Source organism: Electrophorus electricus, chromosome 6 (genome assembly GCF_041902795.1).
Source record: "Electrophorus electricus isolate QZ-2024a chromosome 6, ASM4190279v1, whole genome shotgun sequence".
Lineage (NCBI taxonomy): Eukaryota > Metazoa > Chordata > Actinopteri > Gymnotiformes > Gymnotidae > Electrophorus > Electrophorus electricus.
Window position 1 is genome coordinate 25,332,157 of NC_137502.1, and position 15,396 is coordinate 25,347,552.

At 40.1% G+C, this 15,396-nt stretch overlaps 2 protein-coding genes across 2 annotated transcripts; both read right to left on the minus strand.

The window, feature by feature from the left end:
- Nucleotides 1-1,988: 1,988 nt before the first annotated feature.
- Nucleotides 1,989-6,087, minus strand: LOC118241253 (extracellular calcium-sensing receptor-like). The gene is made up of 6 exons (XM_035525599.2): nucleotides 5,951-6,087; nucleotides 5,446-5,746; nucleotides 4,457-5,242; nucleotides 3,962-4,186; nucleotides 3,674-3,797; nucleotides 1,989-2,993 (listed from the first exon to the last, which is right to left on the minus strand). The coding sequence occupies exons 1-6, from the start codon at nucleotides 6,070-6,072 to the stop codon at nucleotides 2,080-2,082; spliced, it is 2,472 nt and encodes an 823-aa protein (XP_035381492.1). The 5' UTR covers nucleotides 6,073-6,087; the 3' UTR covers nucleotides 1,989-2,079.
- Nucleotides 6,088-10,693: 4,606 nt separating this feature from the next.
- LOC118241217 (extracellular calcium-sensing receptor-like) lies at nucleotides 10,694-15,026 on the minus strand. The gene is made up of 6 exons (XM_081715779.1): nucleotides 14,808-15,026; nucleotides 14,299-14,599; nucleotides 13,233-14,015; nucleotides 12,580-12,804; nucleotides 12,338-12,461; nucleotides 10,694-11,769 (listed from the first exon to the last, which is right to left on the minus strand). The coding sequence occupies exons 1-6, from the start codon at nucleotides 14,993-14,995 to the stop codon at nucleotides 10,856-10,858; spliced, it is 2,535 nt and encodes an 844-aa protein (XP_081571905.1). The 5' UTR covers nucleotides 14,996-15,026; the 3' UTR covers nucleotides 10,694-10,855.
- Nucleotides 15,027-15,396: the final 370 nt, after the last annotated feature.

Here is a 15,396-nt window from a genome sequence, read left to right on the forward strand (position 1 = left end):
GAGCTGTGGGAGGTGTGTATCCACTGCAGAAGAGTGGGTGGGACGTTACTGGGAACGTAGGTTTTGTCTGATTGACAGTCTGTGGGTATGGGTTCAGATTGCTGTTTTTTATCTTATTGTTTTCATGATGTCCCACCTGATGGGAGCTATAATACAGGAGGAACTGAGTATAGTCTCTGTAGAAGGTGTTTTTTACTCGCCTTCATGTAGGTGTGACAGTGCATCTGCCTTACCATTTTAGGACCTGTGTCTGTAGCTCAGTAAAATTGAAAGGAGTGAAGAACAGTGCCTACCTGGCCTGCCTTGGATTAAGTCATTTTGCAGCTTTGCTATATTCCAAATTTCTCTGATCATTGAGAACCGAAAATGGAAAGTGGGCTCCTTCTAGCCAATGTTGCCATTCTTCAAATGCCGCCTTCATGGCGAGAAATTTATGGTTGCCTACCTCGGAAAAATCATGGGCGGAGGATGGGGGATCCCTGTCGTTGTGGCTATACTGTTCCAATGCTCGTCTCAGAAGCATCCATTTGGACTATAAAAGGGAGGTTAGGATTCAGAAGCCAGGATATGGGCTGTACTGAAACATTCCACCATCTTGATTTGACACCATCTTGATTTTATCATCATTTATACTAACCCCATTTTCACTTAGCGTATAGCCCAAGAACTGTGCCTCCAAAGAGTGAAACAAACATTTTTTGAGTTTGACATACAGTTGATTTTATTGTAGGTCAAGCAAAGCAACAGAATAACATCAGGATGTATTGCCTTTTTTTTACTGGTGAAGTCCGTGATTGTTTTTGACTTTAAATTTTATAAAGCCATGAAGGTGTCTGGAGGTGTCTTAAGTAGAATGGTGTAATGTGTCACATGAACAATGCACATCCCAGCACTGCCAAGCCCACCTCTTCCCACCTACGTCTCCGATCTGGTTCCGTGGAATATTAATCAAACACACTTGTTGACTATTCTCTCTCCTGCTACCCTCATATTTAACCTCCTCTCTCTTGCACTCTCTTTGCGAAGAATTGCTGCTCTCGTGTCACATACCAAGCCTTCTTTGTATGTGTTTGTCTTCCTAGTTGCCAAGCTCTGCCTGTTTTTCAGACCTTGTCTCCTAGCTGACCCCTGGATGTCTTTCAGACTCTGCTTCGTGTTTTTGACCTCAGACTGGCCTGACCAGGATGACCAGCTAACTCCTGCTTACCTGACTTGCAGTGGTCAAGGCCCTAAAGCCTCTCCCTTCAGTTCCCCCTTCCCCGTAAACTAAATAAAACCTCTAGCAAGTGGATCCTCTGCTTCGTATGTGTCTGTCTTGGTTACATAATGTAGATGCGTTTTGCACTGTGGTGGAGGGAGGATTGCTCTTTTTTGTCCATTTAACTGATGTAGTCAGGCTAGTTTTTATACTATATGAATGAGTAATGGATTGCAGTTTTATTGATGTAATAAACATTCAAATTCTGAGACCCAACTAAGTAATAAACAGGAATAATAGAAACATCTAAAAATTAACTGCATATTCAAGACAAACGTTAGATATATTTCATTACATATAGTTCAGTATGTTATCCAGTGAAATGACTAAGCGTGTCAAATACATGGGCTACTTTTATGTCTCCTTCATAGATTTGTGTAAACCATTGATTACCAGCAGGCAGAAACTATAATTGTAATGCATTACTTTAATGGAATAAACTACATTTTAATATCAATGATGCCCATGCAATTCTCAAAAATTAATACATTTAAATTTATGAAAATCACATGGAGATGAAAAAAGCCTATATTTTTACATGAAGCTCATTTAATACAAAAATAAATTAATAAACATTGTGATAAAATAAGGTTTGGAGATATTAGAGAAAATATTCAATTAACTGGTATATGCAGTATTTAGGCATTTTAGTTTAATTCAGGTTTTCTACATTTTTGCCAGTAATGTAATTCAGTAATGTATAAAACATATAAACATAATAGACATATACATGCAAAAGTACTTATAACATTTTGTAAAAGAAGCTGGACTTTAATGTTTCCTTATATTTCCATGTTACCTGTTCTATTCATATGAAGGTTTTAAAGAGCTTTCGAAGGCACTTTACTCATAAGGTGTTTCTTGGTATTCTGCTCTGGTCTAAACACAATTATAAAACATTTTGGAGCAAAAATACAAATAATCAAACCAAAGCTTGAAGCCAGAATGGCAAATATCTCCACAGCTACAGTGAATTTTCCAGGAGAGCTGACATAAGCTGGAATAAAAGTGATCCAAACTGCACAGAATATGAGCATGCTGAATGTGATGAATTTGGCTTCATTAAAGTTATCAGGCAACTTCCGTGCTAGAAAAGCCAAAATAAAACACAAGAGAGCCAGGAAACCTATGTAGCCCAGCACAGCCCAGAAACCTATAGCTGAGCCTAAGCCACATTCCAAAATTATCTGTTCTTTGTAGTGATTTAGATTTTTGAATGGCAGTGGTGGTGATATTTTTAACCAAACCAAACATATAAGGACCTGTATTAGAGTAAAGGAAAGAACGCTGAGTCTCTGCTGTACAGGCCCAAACCATTTCATGACATTACTACCTGGAAGTGTAGCCCTGAAGGCTATTAACACCACTATAGTTTTCCCCAGAACACAGGAGATGCAGAGGACGAAGGTGATCCCAAACGCTGTGTGGCGCAGCATACAGGACCACTCAGAGGGCCGACCAATGAAAGTAAGTGAACAGAGGAAACACAGAGTCAGAGAGAAGAGCAGCAGGAAACTCAGCTCTGAGTTGTTGGCTCGGACAATGGGAGATGTTCTGTGTTTATAAAAGACAGCAATCACACAAACAGCCATGAAGGCTCCAGTGATAGAGAATACTATCAGAATGATGGCTAGAGTGTCGTCCCAGGACAGGAACTCAACAGACTTGGGGAGGCAGCTGTCTTGTTTGGTGTTTGGCCAGAATTCAGGAGGGCAGTGCACACAATCCAAAGAGTCTGAAAGACAGAACCTTGAATTATGTTTTGCAGCACACGGTACAAAAGCACAAGTGAAGAAACTAAAACATGTATTTCCTCAGCAAAATCATTTTATATTTTATCTTTACAGTAGGTGAGCCCAACGGGAACCTGTTTTCCTTAGTATGCTCAGGAAGGGTTTCTGACTACTGACTCACTACTGTAAGCTTAATGTGGCCATGGACATGATAGAGATGCATAAGAACTGTGTTCATTATTTTACAAGGATACTTTAAAATAAATTTAATGGGGATTTCATAAGGAATTTTTAAAGGAGAACACTTCTGCATTGGCACATTCTGCTTCAAAGTTAATAGGACAAATTAATAATTAGTTGTTACTGTAACCTTTTAATGCATTTTAAACAAAGACAGAAAAGGTCTGTGTTCAAGGATATGTTCTGCCATACAGTTAAAATCTTCATTCTACATTATGCACTGAGATTATGCAACCTGTCTTGTTACTGATCTCTCCCTCTGCACTACTGTTTCACACATACTGTTATATGAAAAAATGTAATTATTAGCTCAAACAAAGTTTTACTGAAATTTCAGTTTTCATGTAAAGTGAACTAATGTTTTCAACATAAACATAAAATTAATGTTTACATTTTAACAAGGGAAGAAAACCTTCATTTCACATGTTCGGTGATACACAACCTGTCTTGTTACTGATCTCTCCCTCTGCACATGGTATACAGTCATAGCAGCAGACAGGCCTTCCCTTCTGCACAGCCTTCCTGGTGCCTGGAGGACAGCTCTCACTGCACACAGACACTGGAACCTGGGAAAGGCATTGGAGAACGACACAAATACAAATCCTTTTCTGAATTGAGACCCAGGCTTGAGTGCCGTAGAATGATAGTTTGTGTTTTCCCTTCACTAACACATAAATATCAATTAATCAGAAAATCCTTTGTACTAAGTAAAGGATGTGTTATACTGTACCTCTGACTGTCCTCCTAGCCAGTGGATAGCACTGCTTATTCTGAACTCCTGTCCTCTCGGATTGGACGAGTCATAATAGCCCACCGTCACAATATTTAAAGTGCCATCTTTCTTAAACTGCCAGTTTATGAGCTCATACAGAGCTGCAGGATTGCCATTTGAGTCAAAATTGACTTGAAATCCATTCTTTGTGGTGAAGTTCACTCTCTTGAGCTGACCGAGTAACTGCATGGGTAAATAATAATTAGTAACAAAATGCCATTAATTAAAAGTAATATATAATCATTTTTGCTTTCTGAGAACTTACACTTAAATTGTAGTCCACAGTTTGTATTTGATTAATTTACTATTCCTCTTCTGAAAATACCATTATTCATGAATAATATTAAATAATATTAAGTACATCTAATGTTATTTCAATAATAACGCAACTCACGGACTTCGACTTATTAGTAAAGGTGGTTTTAAAAATACAGCATTAAAGTAGTTCCATACCTCCCATGGAGTGAATTTAATGGACTTGTTGCACTGTGTATCTTTACAAATAACACCATGTATAGCATGCGCTATGGCATATGTAGCTTTATACACCATGTTAGTTACGCGCAGCTGAGACGTGTCTGTGTATGGGTTCTGTAGCGCGCGGATGTCCTCACTGCCGTCACATTCCCGCAGGAAGTCTGAGGAGCCTGTCCGCCCTTTTAGGCTACAGCTGAACGAGCTCTCCCAAAATTCGGTTAACACGGGAATTTTCGATGCTTGTGCTGGAGAGAGGTCTAGTAGAAAATCACGGAGACCCGGGATAACTGACCGGGGGACCCCAAAACCTACAGAGCCAGCGCACATATTAAAGCGCAAAAAGTCTGGATCTGTGACCCAGGCCTCGCTGCCTATCCACTGAAGCGGAGGCGATGGTTGTCGTGCCAATTCCTCTATAATAAACTTCATGTCGCCTGTCCCTAGAAACGCTACTATTACACGGGCTGTAGATTTGCGGATGACATTTGCTACTCTCTCTAGTTTACTACGCGGTTGTGTCCTGTAGTACACTTCGGAGTACTCCACACAGATCCCCTCTGCGTCCGCAGCCTTTAGAAACGTTGCCATTCCGTAATTTCCATATTCCGTGTCGCTGCGCACTGCCCCAATCCATGTCCAGCCAAAATACTTCACCATTCTCGCCAGTGCAACCGCTTGGTGTTCGTCACTAGGTATGGTTCTAAAGAAGGTAGGAAACTCTTTCTTATCGCTCAGACAAGCGCACGTTGCGTAATGACTCACCTGTAATTCAATCAAAATATGAAAAGAGACAGAATTGTTGTTTGAGTAGCCTGAGTTCATATTTCTTTAAGCCACTCCCTTTTTATTAGTGACTATTTATGGTATAGAGCTATTATATATTTTATATAAGCCATAGCCAAAGATTAGAGATTGCCAGATCTATTTTAATTATGCCATTATGTGTCGATGCCTACAGTATTCACCTGTGGAATTCCAAAAGCACCCAGCGTTCTGGCCAAACTAATTGACGGGGTGGTAGCAGAATCTCCTACCACAGCAGGTACAGTGGGCGCTGCAGATCTTGAACAGAAATTTGTGTAATTGAAAACCAGGTCCAAGCCGTTCGCAAACTGAAGTGCAAATTTGATCGCCATCGGTACGGATTCGCACGAGTCGTGTATCTGGTAACCCAACGTGATACCCGGCAGGAGATCCGTTCTGTTGTTGATCTCGTGGATGGCGAACTCCATAGCACGGGCGATGCGCAGCTCCCTGAAGTCGATGCTGTTTGAAGACAGTAAGACATAAAAATAACCCCACTTAAAATGAAAACAAAGATTTTTTGTGTTGCTTACTCAGTATTTAGGTGTCACTGGCACAATAACAAATAGTTGCAGAAGAAAACTAGAAAACATAATTTGAAAACAATGACAGCTTTAACAAAATGCCCTGCTGCTTGTACTGTGCAGTCCAACCTGACGGACAGACCTCCCAGCGCACTGTGGCTGTGCTGGAATCATGGTGTAGATGTTCTGCTCTAATCGAATGTAGTAGTGAATAGAGAAAATGCCCCCGATCACAAAATCTCCATTCATTGACAAAACAGGCATTTGAGGATCACTCCACAGCCTGCAGCTGACTGGGTTTGCTTTACATTCTGCAGGGCTGAACACAGTCATCCACAGCACTGATACAAATGACATCAGACTTGAAGTGATCTGCATGGTTAAGTGATCAGGCTCTGAAGGCCTAGATGGCTGCTTTAGACTGTTTTAAATAGCCACCTTACAGTGATGACCTGTCAGTAAATGTGGGTGTGAATTGGGCACAGGAGGCGTGGTTATGTATTCAGTGTTAATAATAATGATGTCCATTCTATTTAGTTTGGGGTGTTTCTGGTGTGTATTGCAATGTCATTACAGCAAAACTGAACCAAGCTGAAGTAAATGTTGAGCTCTTGTACAATGAATAAAATACTATACTCATTTATTTCATTTATATTATTTATGAGCTATGTTTTATTGTGATATATAGTATTATGAATTTAAAAAAAAATCAATTTGTTTACTTTCTATTATTTTCACATTAGTCTTTCATCCTCTGAGCTCATTTGTCTGACATGGCACTGTAGTCAGGGAGTGGAGAGGCAGGTAGAAGTTTATTATAATGAACTAAAGAAAGAGCAGCCTGGCCCAGCAAGCAGCAAACAACTGATAGCCATAAGTAGGACAAACACCCTTTTATTACAAAGCGAGCTTACACAGGCCCTGTGGGAATAAATGCTTAAAGTGAAACAAGAAACAGCTGAGCAAAATCTACTAATCAGTGGGTGATTGGGATAACAGGAGTGATCGGATATCGTGATTGGTGTGTGCAGATTGGTTGTCAGTGTGTGCAGGTGTATATTGTTGACAAAATATACAATTTTCATAACAAATTGAATTTTCTCATGTTTAAATATGACTAATATTCTAATAGCATAGTAATCATTAATAGTTCAGTTCATAAGTATTTGGACTCCCACAGTCAGTATTTTCGTTTGCTGAAAGTCACCACTTTTGTGCCACCTATGGCTTTCAAACAGGTAAGAGTGGTGCACCCATACAGTTTTGCAGCACTAAGGAATTCTGCTGTCTAGTCCTGTAGCTTAGAGAGCAGGAGCAGCTCCCTTTAAATTTTGGTTTCTTATTAGTGAAGAGCAGGGAGGGTTTTTTTGTTTCCATTCTTTTTTACACTATCACATCTACCTAGACAAAAGTAGGGTCATATTTAGCAAATGAGGGCTTGATGCTGTCCTTGGCTTGGTTTTCTCTCATCCATTCTCCTTCTTCCTGTGCTATAGGTTATGCTGTGATTCCTGTTTCTTGTAGTCTACACAGTAGTGTGTGGCTTGTCCATCCATGGTAACTCCTGCTTCATCAGATGCAGTTATCACACATATTGCTCTAACGGTCTCTGTACCGTCTCTTTTGATGGGTTCCATAATACAAGACTTGGTAGGCACTGTGGTACCCATCTTGTGGACTTCAGGTTGTCTGGCCTTTGCTTTTGGTATCTCAGGCCAACACATCTCAGGTCCAACAGGCCTAAGGCTCTCAAGTGCTGTAGTGCTAACATGCCTTCCTGGGGTGTGTCAGTGTTTGGATGGGTTTATGGATGGATGGTTTTGCCACAGTAGCATACAAAGCACATGAAGTACAGAGGATGCTACAAACACCAAATCCAACAAGGATACACCAAGAGACAATATGCAGGTCATATGCAAGTCTTATGAAGAGAGATTGTTGGTAAAGTGTCAAGTGATTATACTAAAGTGTGATTGTACAGAATAAGGTAGCAGTCAAAAATAAAGATGAAGCAAATAAATACAGTGCAAGTAACAAAAGCAGGAGTGTGTCATATGGACTGACATTGTCTTGAGAAATTTTCAGTAATCCCATCTAACACAGGGTTGTAGCAATTTTGACACTTTATTAAACCGGCAATCACAGTTGATAAGTTTAATTGGGGCACAACCCTGATTAACAGGGAAAGCATTAATTTTAACTAATTTATTGATGATTATTAATTCAGTCTCAACCCATGAAAGTCTCCAGTTCCGTAATGTGATTATTTCTCATCTACCAAAAATTAGAACATCACTCTTGACTCACAGATGTAATAACTAATAACAAATGTAGGAAACAAAATCACCAAACGAATTAACACAAACTAGAGTCGTGGTGGACCAAGTGAATAACTACTACTACAACAACTACTACTACATATATATCTATATATATGTGAACATACCTCTGTAGAATGAGAAAAGTTGGTTGTCCTGGTAAGGCTATGAGTTTGATAAAATTTATGGTCACAGTTCCTTGAAGTATAACAGGCTAGTAAAACCCACATTTCAATCTGTGGGTTTTATGATGCCCAAGAAGAGGGGGAAGGTTTAGAAAGCCATGCCATCATGGACAACTATCAGCTAGTCCGTTTATGGCTTTGTTCTCAGCATCATGGCACCGGGCGGATCATGGTTCCTGTGCATGGACCACAGGTGAGAGAAAGCCCACCCTAATCAGGGATTATTTGTAGTCTTCACTACTGAGTGCAGTTAGAGTCTGATTGCAGTGGGTCTTATAATCTTCTGTACTGGTCCCTTCTACAGTATGTTTGGATGTCTGAAGATGGTCTGCTGTTTTGTTAGGTAAGCATGGAGAGAATGAGAGGAATTGTTTATGATTGTCAGCAGCTGTGTCAAGATTCACAGCCAATTTGAAGGAGTCCATGTCAGTACCAATGACCTGTCCAGAATTTCTGATTAGTTTATCCAGTTGCCCCTGCCCCAGCACACTGCTGCATAAAGAAAGCCTCCAACAAAAAGGTCTTGTGACCTCTAATGACATACTATATAACATAGGGATAAAACTGACATTACTCTCATGGGGATAATAATGAAGTTATCAATCCAAATGTTTGTGACAACTGTGTTTATTATAGTTTATTTTATAAAGAAATAAATAACATGGAGGTGTCTGAATGGAATTATGTAATTGTAAAGGCCCGAGTGCTGCAGGGCAAGGAGCAGGACGTCGGAATCACTCAACAGAGACAGATGTTTATTAACAAACACTGAAGACATCGGCACTCACATATAACACAAGCGATGATCATGAACACAGACAATAAGATGGTGAACAGAGGCACAAAGATGAACAGGGGCACGGCTCCCAACATGTCTATCCCCAGGACAGCGAACCCCAGGCTGCCGCGCACATACACACATAAAACACAACGTGACAAAGCCTGGTGCCCACCCAACACAAGGTGGGCTAGGAGCCACCAACAAGGGAGGTCTCTCAGTTCATGATGGAGAAAGGCAGAGTCTACTCTCCAGACATCCATCCACAGGTATCAGAGGACCCAGGGTGTGCCAAGAAAACATTGCCCACACCATTACTCCATATCCAAGAGCCTGAAGTGTTGACACCTGACAAGAAGGGCTTATCGATTTATGCTGCTTGCAACAAATTCTGACTTTCTTATCAGCACAGTGCAACAGAAATCTGGATTCCTTTGATCAAGCAATGTGTGTCCACTTCTCAGTGATCCAGTTTTTGTGCTCTTTTGCCCACTCAGGTCTTGTCTGTCTGTTTCCCTTAGACAGCAATGGAACCGAATCTGGTGGTCTGCTGTCATAGCCCATCCATGTCAAGGAAAATTCAAGTTGTGAATTCGGTCATGTTAATTGAAGTGCCACTGTTGTATTTGGCTGCAATTTGCTTAACTGTGCACTGCCCGTTTGTCTGAACAGTTCTTGGCGTTCTCTGAGTGCTTATGTTGATGAGTTGCTTACATCCAGAGGATCCCTTTTTTCCCCCATCAGTCACACCATTCTCAGAATACTTTTAACATTTGGTATACTCAGTTCATTAAATTGAGTAAATGTAGTAGTCATTGCTACTGAATACTGCATTTGATACTGAGGGCCAAACTCAGTTCTAAGAATGAATATTAGAAACATTAAAAATTAACTGCAGATTCAAATTTTAATTGAAATGTATTTCAATACATATGATGGTTTGATGGTGCCCCCCCACCAGTAGCCTCCATCAGACGATGATGACGTTGAACAAGGCTTTTCTTTGTTTTGTTTTCTGTTTTACATGTTCTTAGTGTTGGTTTAATGCCAAATCCCAGGTTCATTCACTGCACTACCTGTGTATTATGTTAATTTTTCAGCCTTTTAAAGCCTTTTTTGTTTGCATGACTGTTGTCAGTCACTGATACTGTTAGGCTGACTTTCTTTAGTTCTGTTTAGTGCACTTTTATATTCAACTGTGTTTTCAGTCATTAAACTTTTCAGTTGGAGACTCACATTTGCTTCCTCCTTTGTTCTTGTGCATTGTACTCCCATGACAGTTTATGATGTTGTCTTGTGATGTGACCAGTCATGTCAAATACATGGGCTACTTCTACGTCTCCTTCATAGACATGAACCATCGATTATAAGCAGGCAGAAACTATATTTTTAGTGTTTCTTTTTTACTGGACTCAACTCTAAATTCTAATGTTAATGATGTTCATGCAATTCTCATAAATTAATATATTTAAATTTAGGAACATAAAAACAAATTAAAAAGCCTATATTTGTACATAAAACTTATTTAATACCGAAATAAACCCAAATTTATTTACACAATGTCATAAAATTAGGTCTGTAAAAATCTTGATTCAGTGGGGATTTCTACATTTTTTGCCAGTGATGTAATTCATGTATATAAAGCATATATAAACATAAAAGATATGTACATATAAATGTAATTTTATCTCAGCATAGTTTGGATAAAGTGCTGGATCTTACCTGTCCTATTCATATGAAGTACCTGTCCTATTCATATGAAGGTTTTAAAGAGGTTTAGATGGCACTTTACTCATAAGGTGCTTCTTGGTATTCTGCTCTGGCCTAAACACAATTATGAAACATTTGGGAGCAAAAATACAAAGAATTAAACCAAAGCTTGAAGCCAGAATGGCAAATATCTCCACAGCTACAGTGAATTTTCCAGGAGAGCTGACGTAAGCTGGAATAAAGGTGATCCAAACTGCACAGAATATGAGCATGCTGAATGTGATGAATTTGGCTTCATTAAATTTATCAGGCAGCTTCCGTGCTAGAAAGGCCAATATAAAACATAAAAGAGCCAGGAATCCTATGTAACCCAGTACAGCCCAGAAACCTATAGCGGAACCTAAGTCACATTCCAAGATTATCTGTTCTTTGTAGTGCTTTAGATTTTTGAAGGGAAATGGAGGTGATATTTTTAACCAAACCAGACATATAATAACCTGTATGAGAGTAAAGGAAAGAACACTGAGTCTCTGCTGTGGAGGCCCAAACCATTTCATGACATTACTGCCTGGAAGTGTAGCCCTGAAGGCCATTAACACAACTATTGTTTTCCCCAGAACACAGGAGATGCAGAGGACGAAGGTGATCCCAAACGCTGTGTGACGCAGCATACAGGACCACTCAGAGGGCCGACCAATGAAGGTAAGTGAACAGAGGAAACACAGAGTCAGAGAGAAGAGCAGCAGGAAGCTCAGCTCTGAGTTGTTGGCTCGGACGAGGGGAGATGCCCTGTGTTTGTAGAAGACAGCAGTAACACACACAGCCATGAAGGCCCCAGTGATTGAGAACCCTGTCAGAATGATGGCTAGAGTGTCATCCCAGGACAGGAACTCAACAGGCTTGGGGAGGCAGCTGTCTTGTTTGGTGTTTGGCCAGAACTCAGGAGGGCAGTGCACACAATCCAAAGAGTCTAAGAAGTTGAAAAAGACATAAATACATAAGGGACAGGACCTTATAATACATTTTAAAGCACACAGTATAAAAGCACAAGTGAATCAAAAAACAAGAACATGTCTTTCTCCATCAAAACCATTGTATATTTATCTTTACAGTAGGTGACCCAAAGGGGAACTTGTTTTCCTTTTGAGATTTGGCTGTTCTCAAAGTTTCCTTATGCTCAGGAAGGGTTTACTTACCACTTTCACTACTGCAGGCTTAGTGTGGTGGTAGACATGATATAGCTGCTTAAGCACTGTGGTCATTATTTTACAAGGATACTTTAATATAAATTTAATGGGAATGTCATAATGAATTCTTAGAGGAGGACATTATTCTGCACTGGAACAGTCTGAATCAAAGCTAATAGGACAAATTAGTTTTTACTGTAACCTTCTAATGCATTTTAAACAAAGGCATATGTCCAAGGATGTGTTCTGCCATACACTCAACAAAGAAGCATGTCTTTATTGTGTAAAATAACAACCAAGATAAAAGATGGTGTTAAAATCTTCATTCTACATTATGCATTGATATTCTACCTGTCTTGTTACTGATCTCTCCCTCTGCACATGGTACACAGTCATAGCAGCAGACAGGCCTTCCCTTCTGCACAGCTTTCCTGGTGCCTGGAGGGCAGCTCTCACTGCACACAGACACTGTCATCTGGAAATGACATTACAGAATAACACAAATACAAATTCTTTGCTGAATTTAACCCCAGGCTTGAATGGCACAGCACATAAATATAAATCAGAAAAGGTGTTAAGGTGTTAGACTTTACCTCTGTCTGTCCTCCCACCCAGCGGATAGCACTGCTCATTCTGAACTCCTGTCCTCTCAGTTTGGATGCATCATAGTCACCCACTGTTACCATATTTAAAGTGCCATCCTTCTGAAACTGCCAGTTTATGAGTTCATAGACAGCCACAGGATCTCCATTGGAATCAAAGCTGACCTGATAACCATTCTTTGTGGTGAAGTTCACTCTCTTGAGCTCGTCACGTATCTGGAAAGGTGAAAGGTCATGGCATTCTGTGAATTCCTTTTATAAACAACTTAATTCTCCTGTAGCCCTGCAGTCTTTAAATAAATGACTGATTCTGTAAAAAAAAAAATCTTTACACATGTAAAACATACAAATAACATATACAACAGGCTGTCAGTGTATGTAAGTTTTGTTCGAATGCATGTGTAAATATGATAGCTTGCGTATGCATTATATTTATTCACTATGTTATTTGTATTTTAAAAACAGGTACTGAATGTATGTCCATGAAAAATTAATAAGGTCTATCTCATCTCATCTTATATATCTGAGAGTTTCAAAAAAATGTAAGATGCTGATTTAAAATATATATATATATATATATATATATATATATATATATATATATATATTTATATAATTTGTTTTTAAATTGAATGAATTTATACCTGCCATGGTGAGAATTTAATGGACTTGTCGCAATGAGTTTCATTACAGATAACACTGTGGAGTGCATGCGCTATGGCATATGTAGCTTTATACACCAAGTTAGAAATGCGCAGCTGAGACGTGTCTGTGTATGGGTTCTGTAGCGCGCGAATATCCTCACTGCCGTCACATTCCCGCAGGAACTCTGAGGAGCCTGTCCGCCCTTTTAGGCTACAGCTGAATGAGCTCTCCCAAAATTCCGTTAACAGGGGCGATTTCGAGGCTTCTTTTGCAGAGAGATCTAGTAGAAACTCACGAAAACCTGGGATAACTGTGCGGGTGACCCCAAAACCTAATGCACCCGCGCATATGTTAAACCGCAAAAATTCTGGATTTATGATCCATGAGGTGCCCATCCAGAGAAGCGCAGTCGGTGGTTCCTGTGTCAGATCATCCAAAAGAAACTGTAGGTCGCTTGACTGAACAAACGCTACTATTACACGGGCTGTAGATCTGCGGATGATATTTGCCACTCGCTCCAGTTTCCTGCGCGGTTGTGTCCTGGAATACACCTCGGAGTACTCCACACAGATCCCCTCCTCCTGAGCAGCCTTTAGGAACGCTGCCATTCCGTAATTTCCATATTCCGTGTCGCTGCGCACTGCTCCAATCCATGTCCAGCCGAAATACTTCGCCATTCTCGCCAGTGCAACCGCTTGGTGTGCGTCACTAGGTATGGTTCTAAAGAAGGTAGGAAACTCCCTCTTATCGCTCAGACAAGCGCACGTTGCGTAATGACTAACCTGTAATTCAGTCAGGATATGAAAGAAGACATAATTGTTATTTGAGTAGTTTGAGTTCATTCTTCTTTTAGCAACTCCCTTTTTATTTGCGACTATTTATGAGATATAATCTTTTATGTTAAACGTACTTCAGTAGGCTATTTACCTTACCTTACATAGTCTTATATGGAGGCCCACTCATTAGTTTTCATTAACTAAATATATCTAACAATGATAGCAAAAGATTAGAGATAGCTATAATTTTTTAACTATGCCATCATGAGGCGATGCCTACAGTATTTACCAGTGGAATTCCAAAAAGCCCGAGAGTTCTGGCCAAACTAATTGACGGGATGGTAATAGAATCTCCTACGACAGCAGGTACAGTGGGGGTTGCAGCCGTTGTACAGAAATTTGTGTAATTGAAAACCAGGTCGATGCCGTTCGCAAGCTGAAGTGCAAATTTCATCGCCTTCGGTACGGACTCGCACGAGTCATGTATCTCGTAGCCCAAAGTAATACCCGGCAGGAGATCCGTTCTGTTGTTGATCTCATGGATGGCGAACTCCATAGCACGGGCGATGCGCAGATCCCTGAAGTCCATGCTGTTTGAAGAGAGCAACACTCAAAAATTAACACACAACATAAAAAACAAAGATATTTGTGCTGCTTACTCTGCATTGTAGGTGTCACTGGCACAATAACAAATGGGTGCAAATGGGAAAGCAGAATTTGAAAACAATAGTTTCTCTGTAATTCTAATAAAACACACTGCTGTTTGTACTGTGTACTCCAACATACAGACAGACAGACCTCCCAGAGCACTGTGGCTGTGGTGGTAGCCTGGTGTAGGTGTTCTGCTCTAATCTGTAGTAGTGAATAGAGAAAACCCCCCCAATGACAAAATCTCCATTCATAGAAAGCCCAGGTATCTGAGGCTCAGTCCACAGCCTGCAGCTGACTGGGTTTGCTTTACATCCTGCAGGGCTGAACACAGTCATCCACAGCACTGATACAAATGACACCAGACTTGAAGTGATCTGCATGTTGGACTTTGTGCCTCCCAGTACTCTGAAGGTCTGGATGGCTGCTTTACACTGGTTTAAATAGCCACCTTGCTGTGATGACCTGTCAGTAAATGTGGGTGTGAATTGGGCACAGGAGGCGTGGTTATTTATTCAGTGTTAATCATAATGATGTCCATACCATTTAGTTTGTGGTATTTCTGGTGTGTATTTCAATGTCATTACAGCAAAACTGAACCAAGCTGAAGTAAATGTTGAGCTCTTGTACAATGAATAATATACTATACTCATTTATTTCATTTATATTATTTATGAGCTATGTTTTATTGTGATATATAGTATATGTTGACCTCTTGTACAATGAACGAAATACTAAT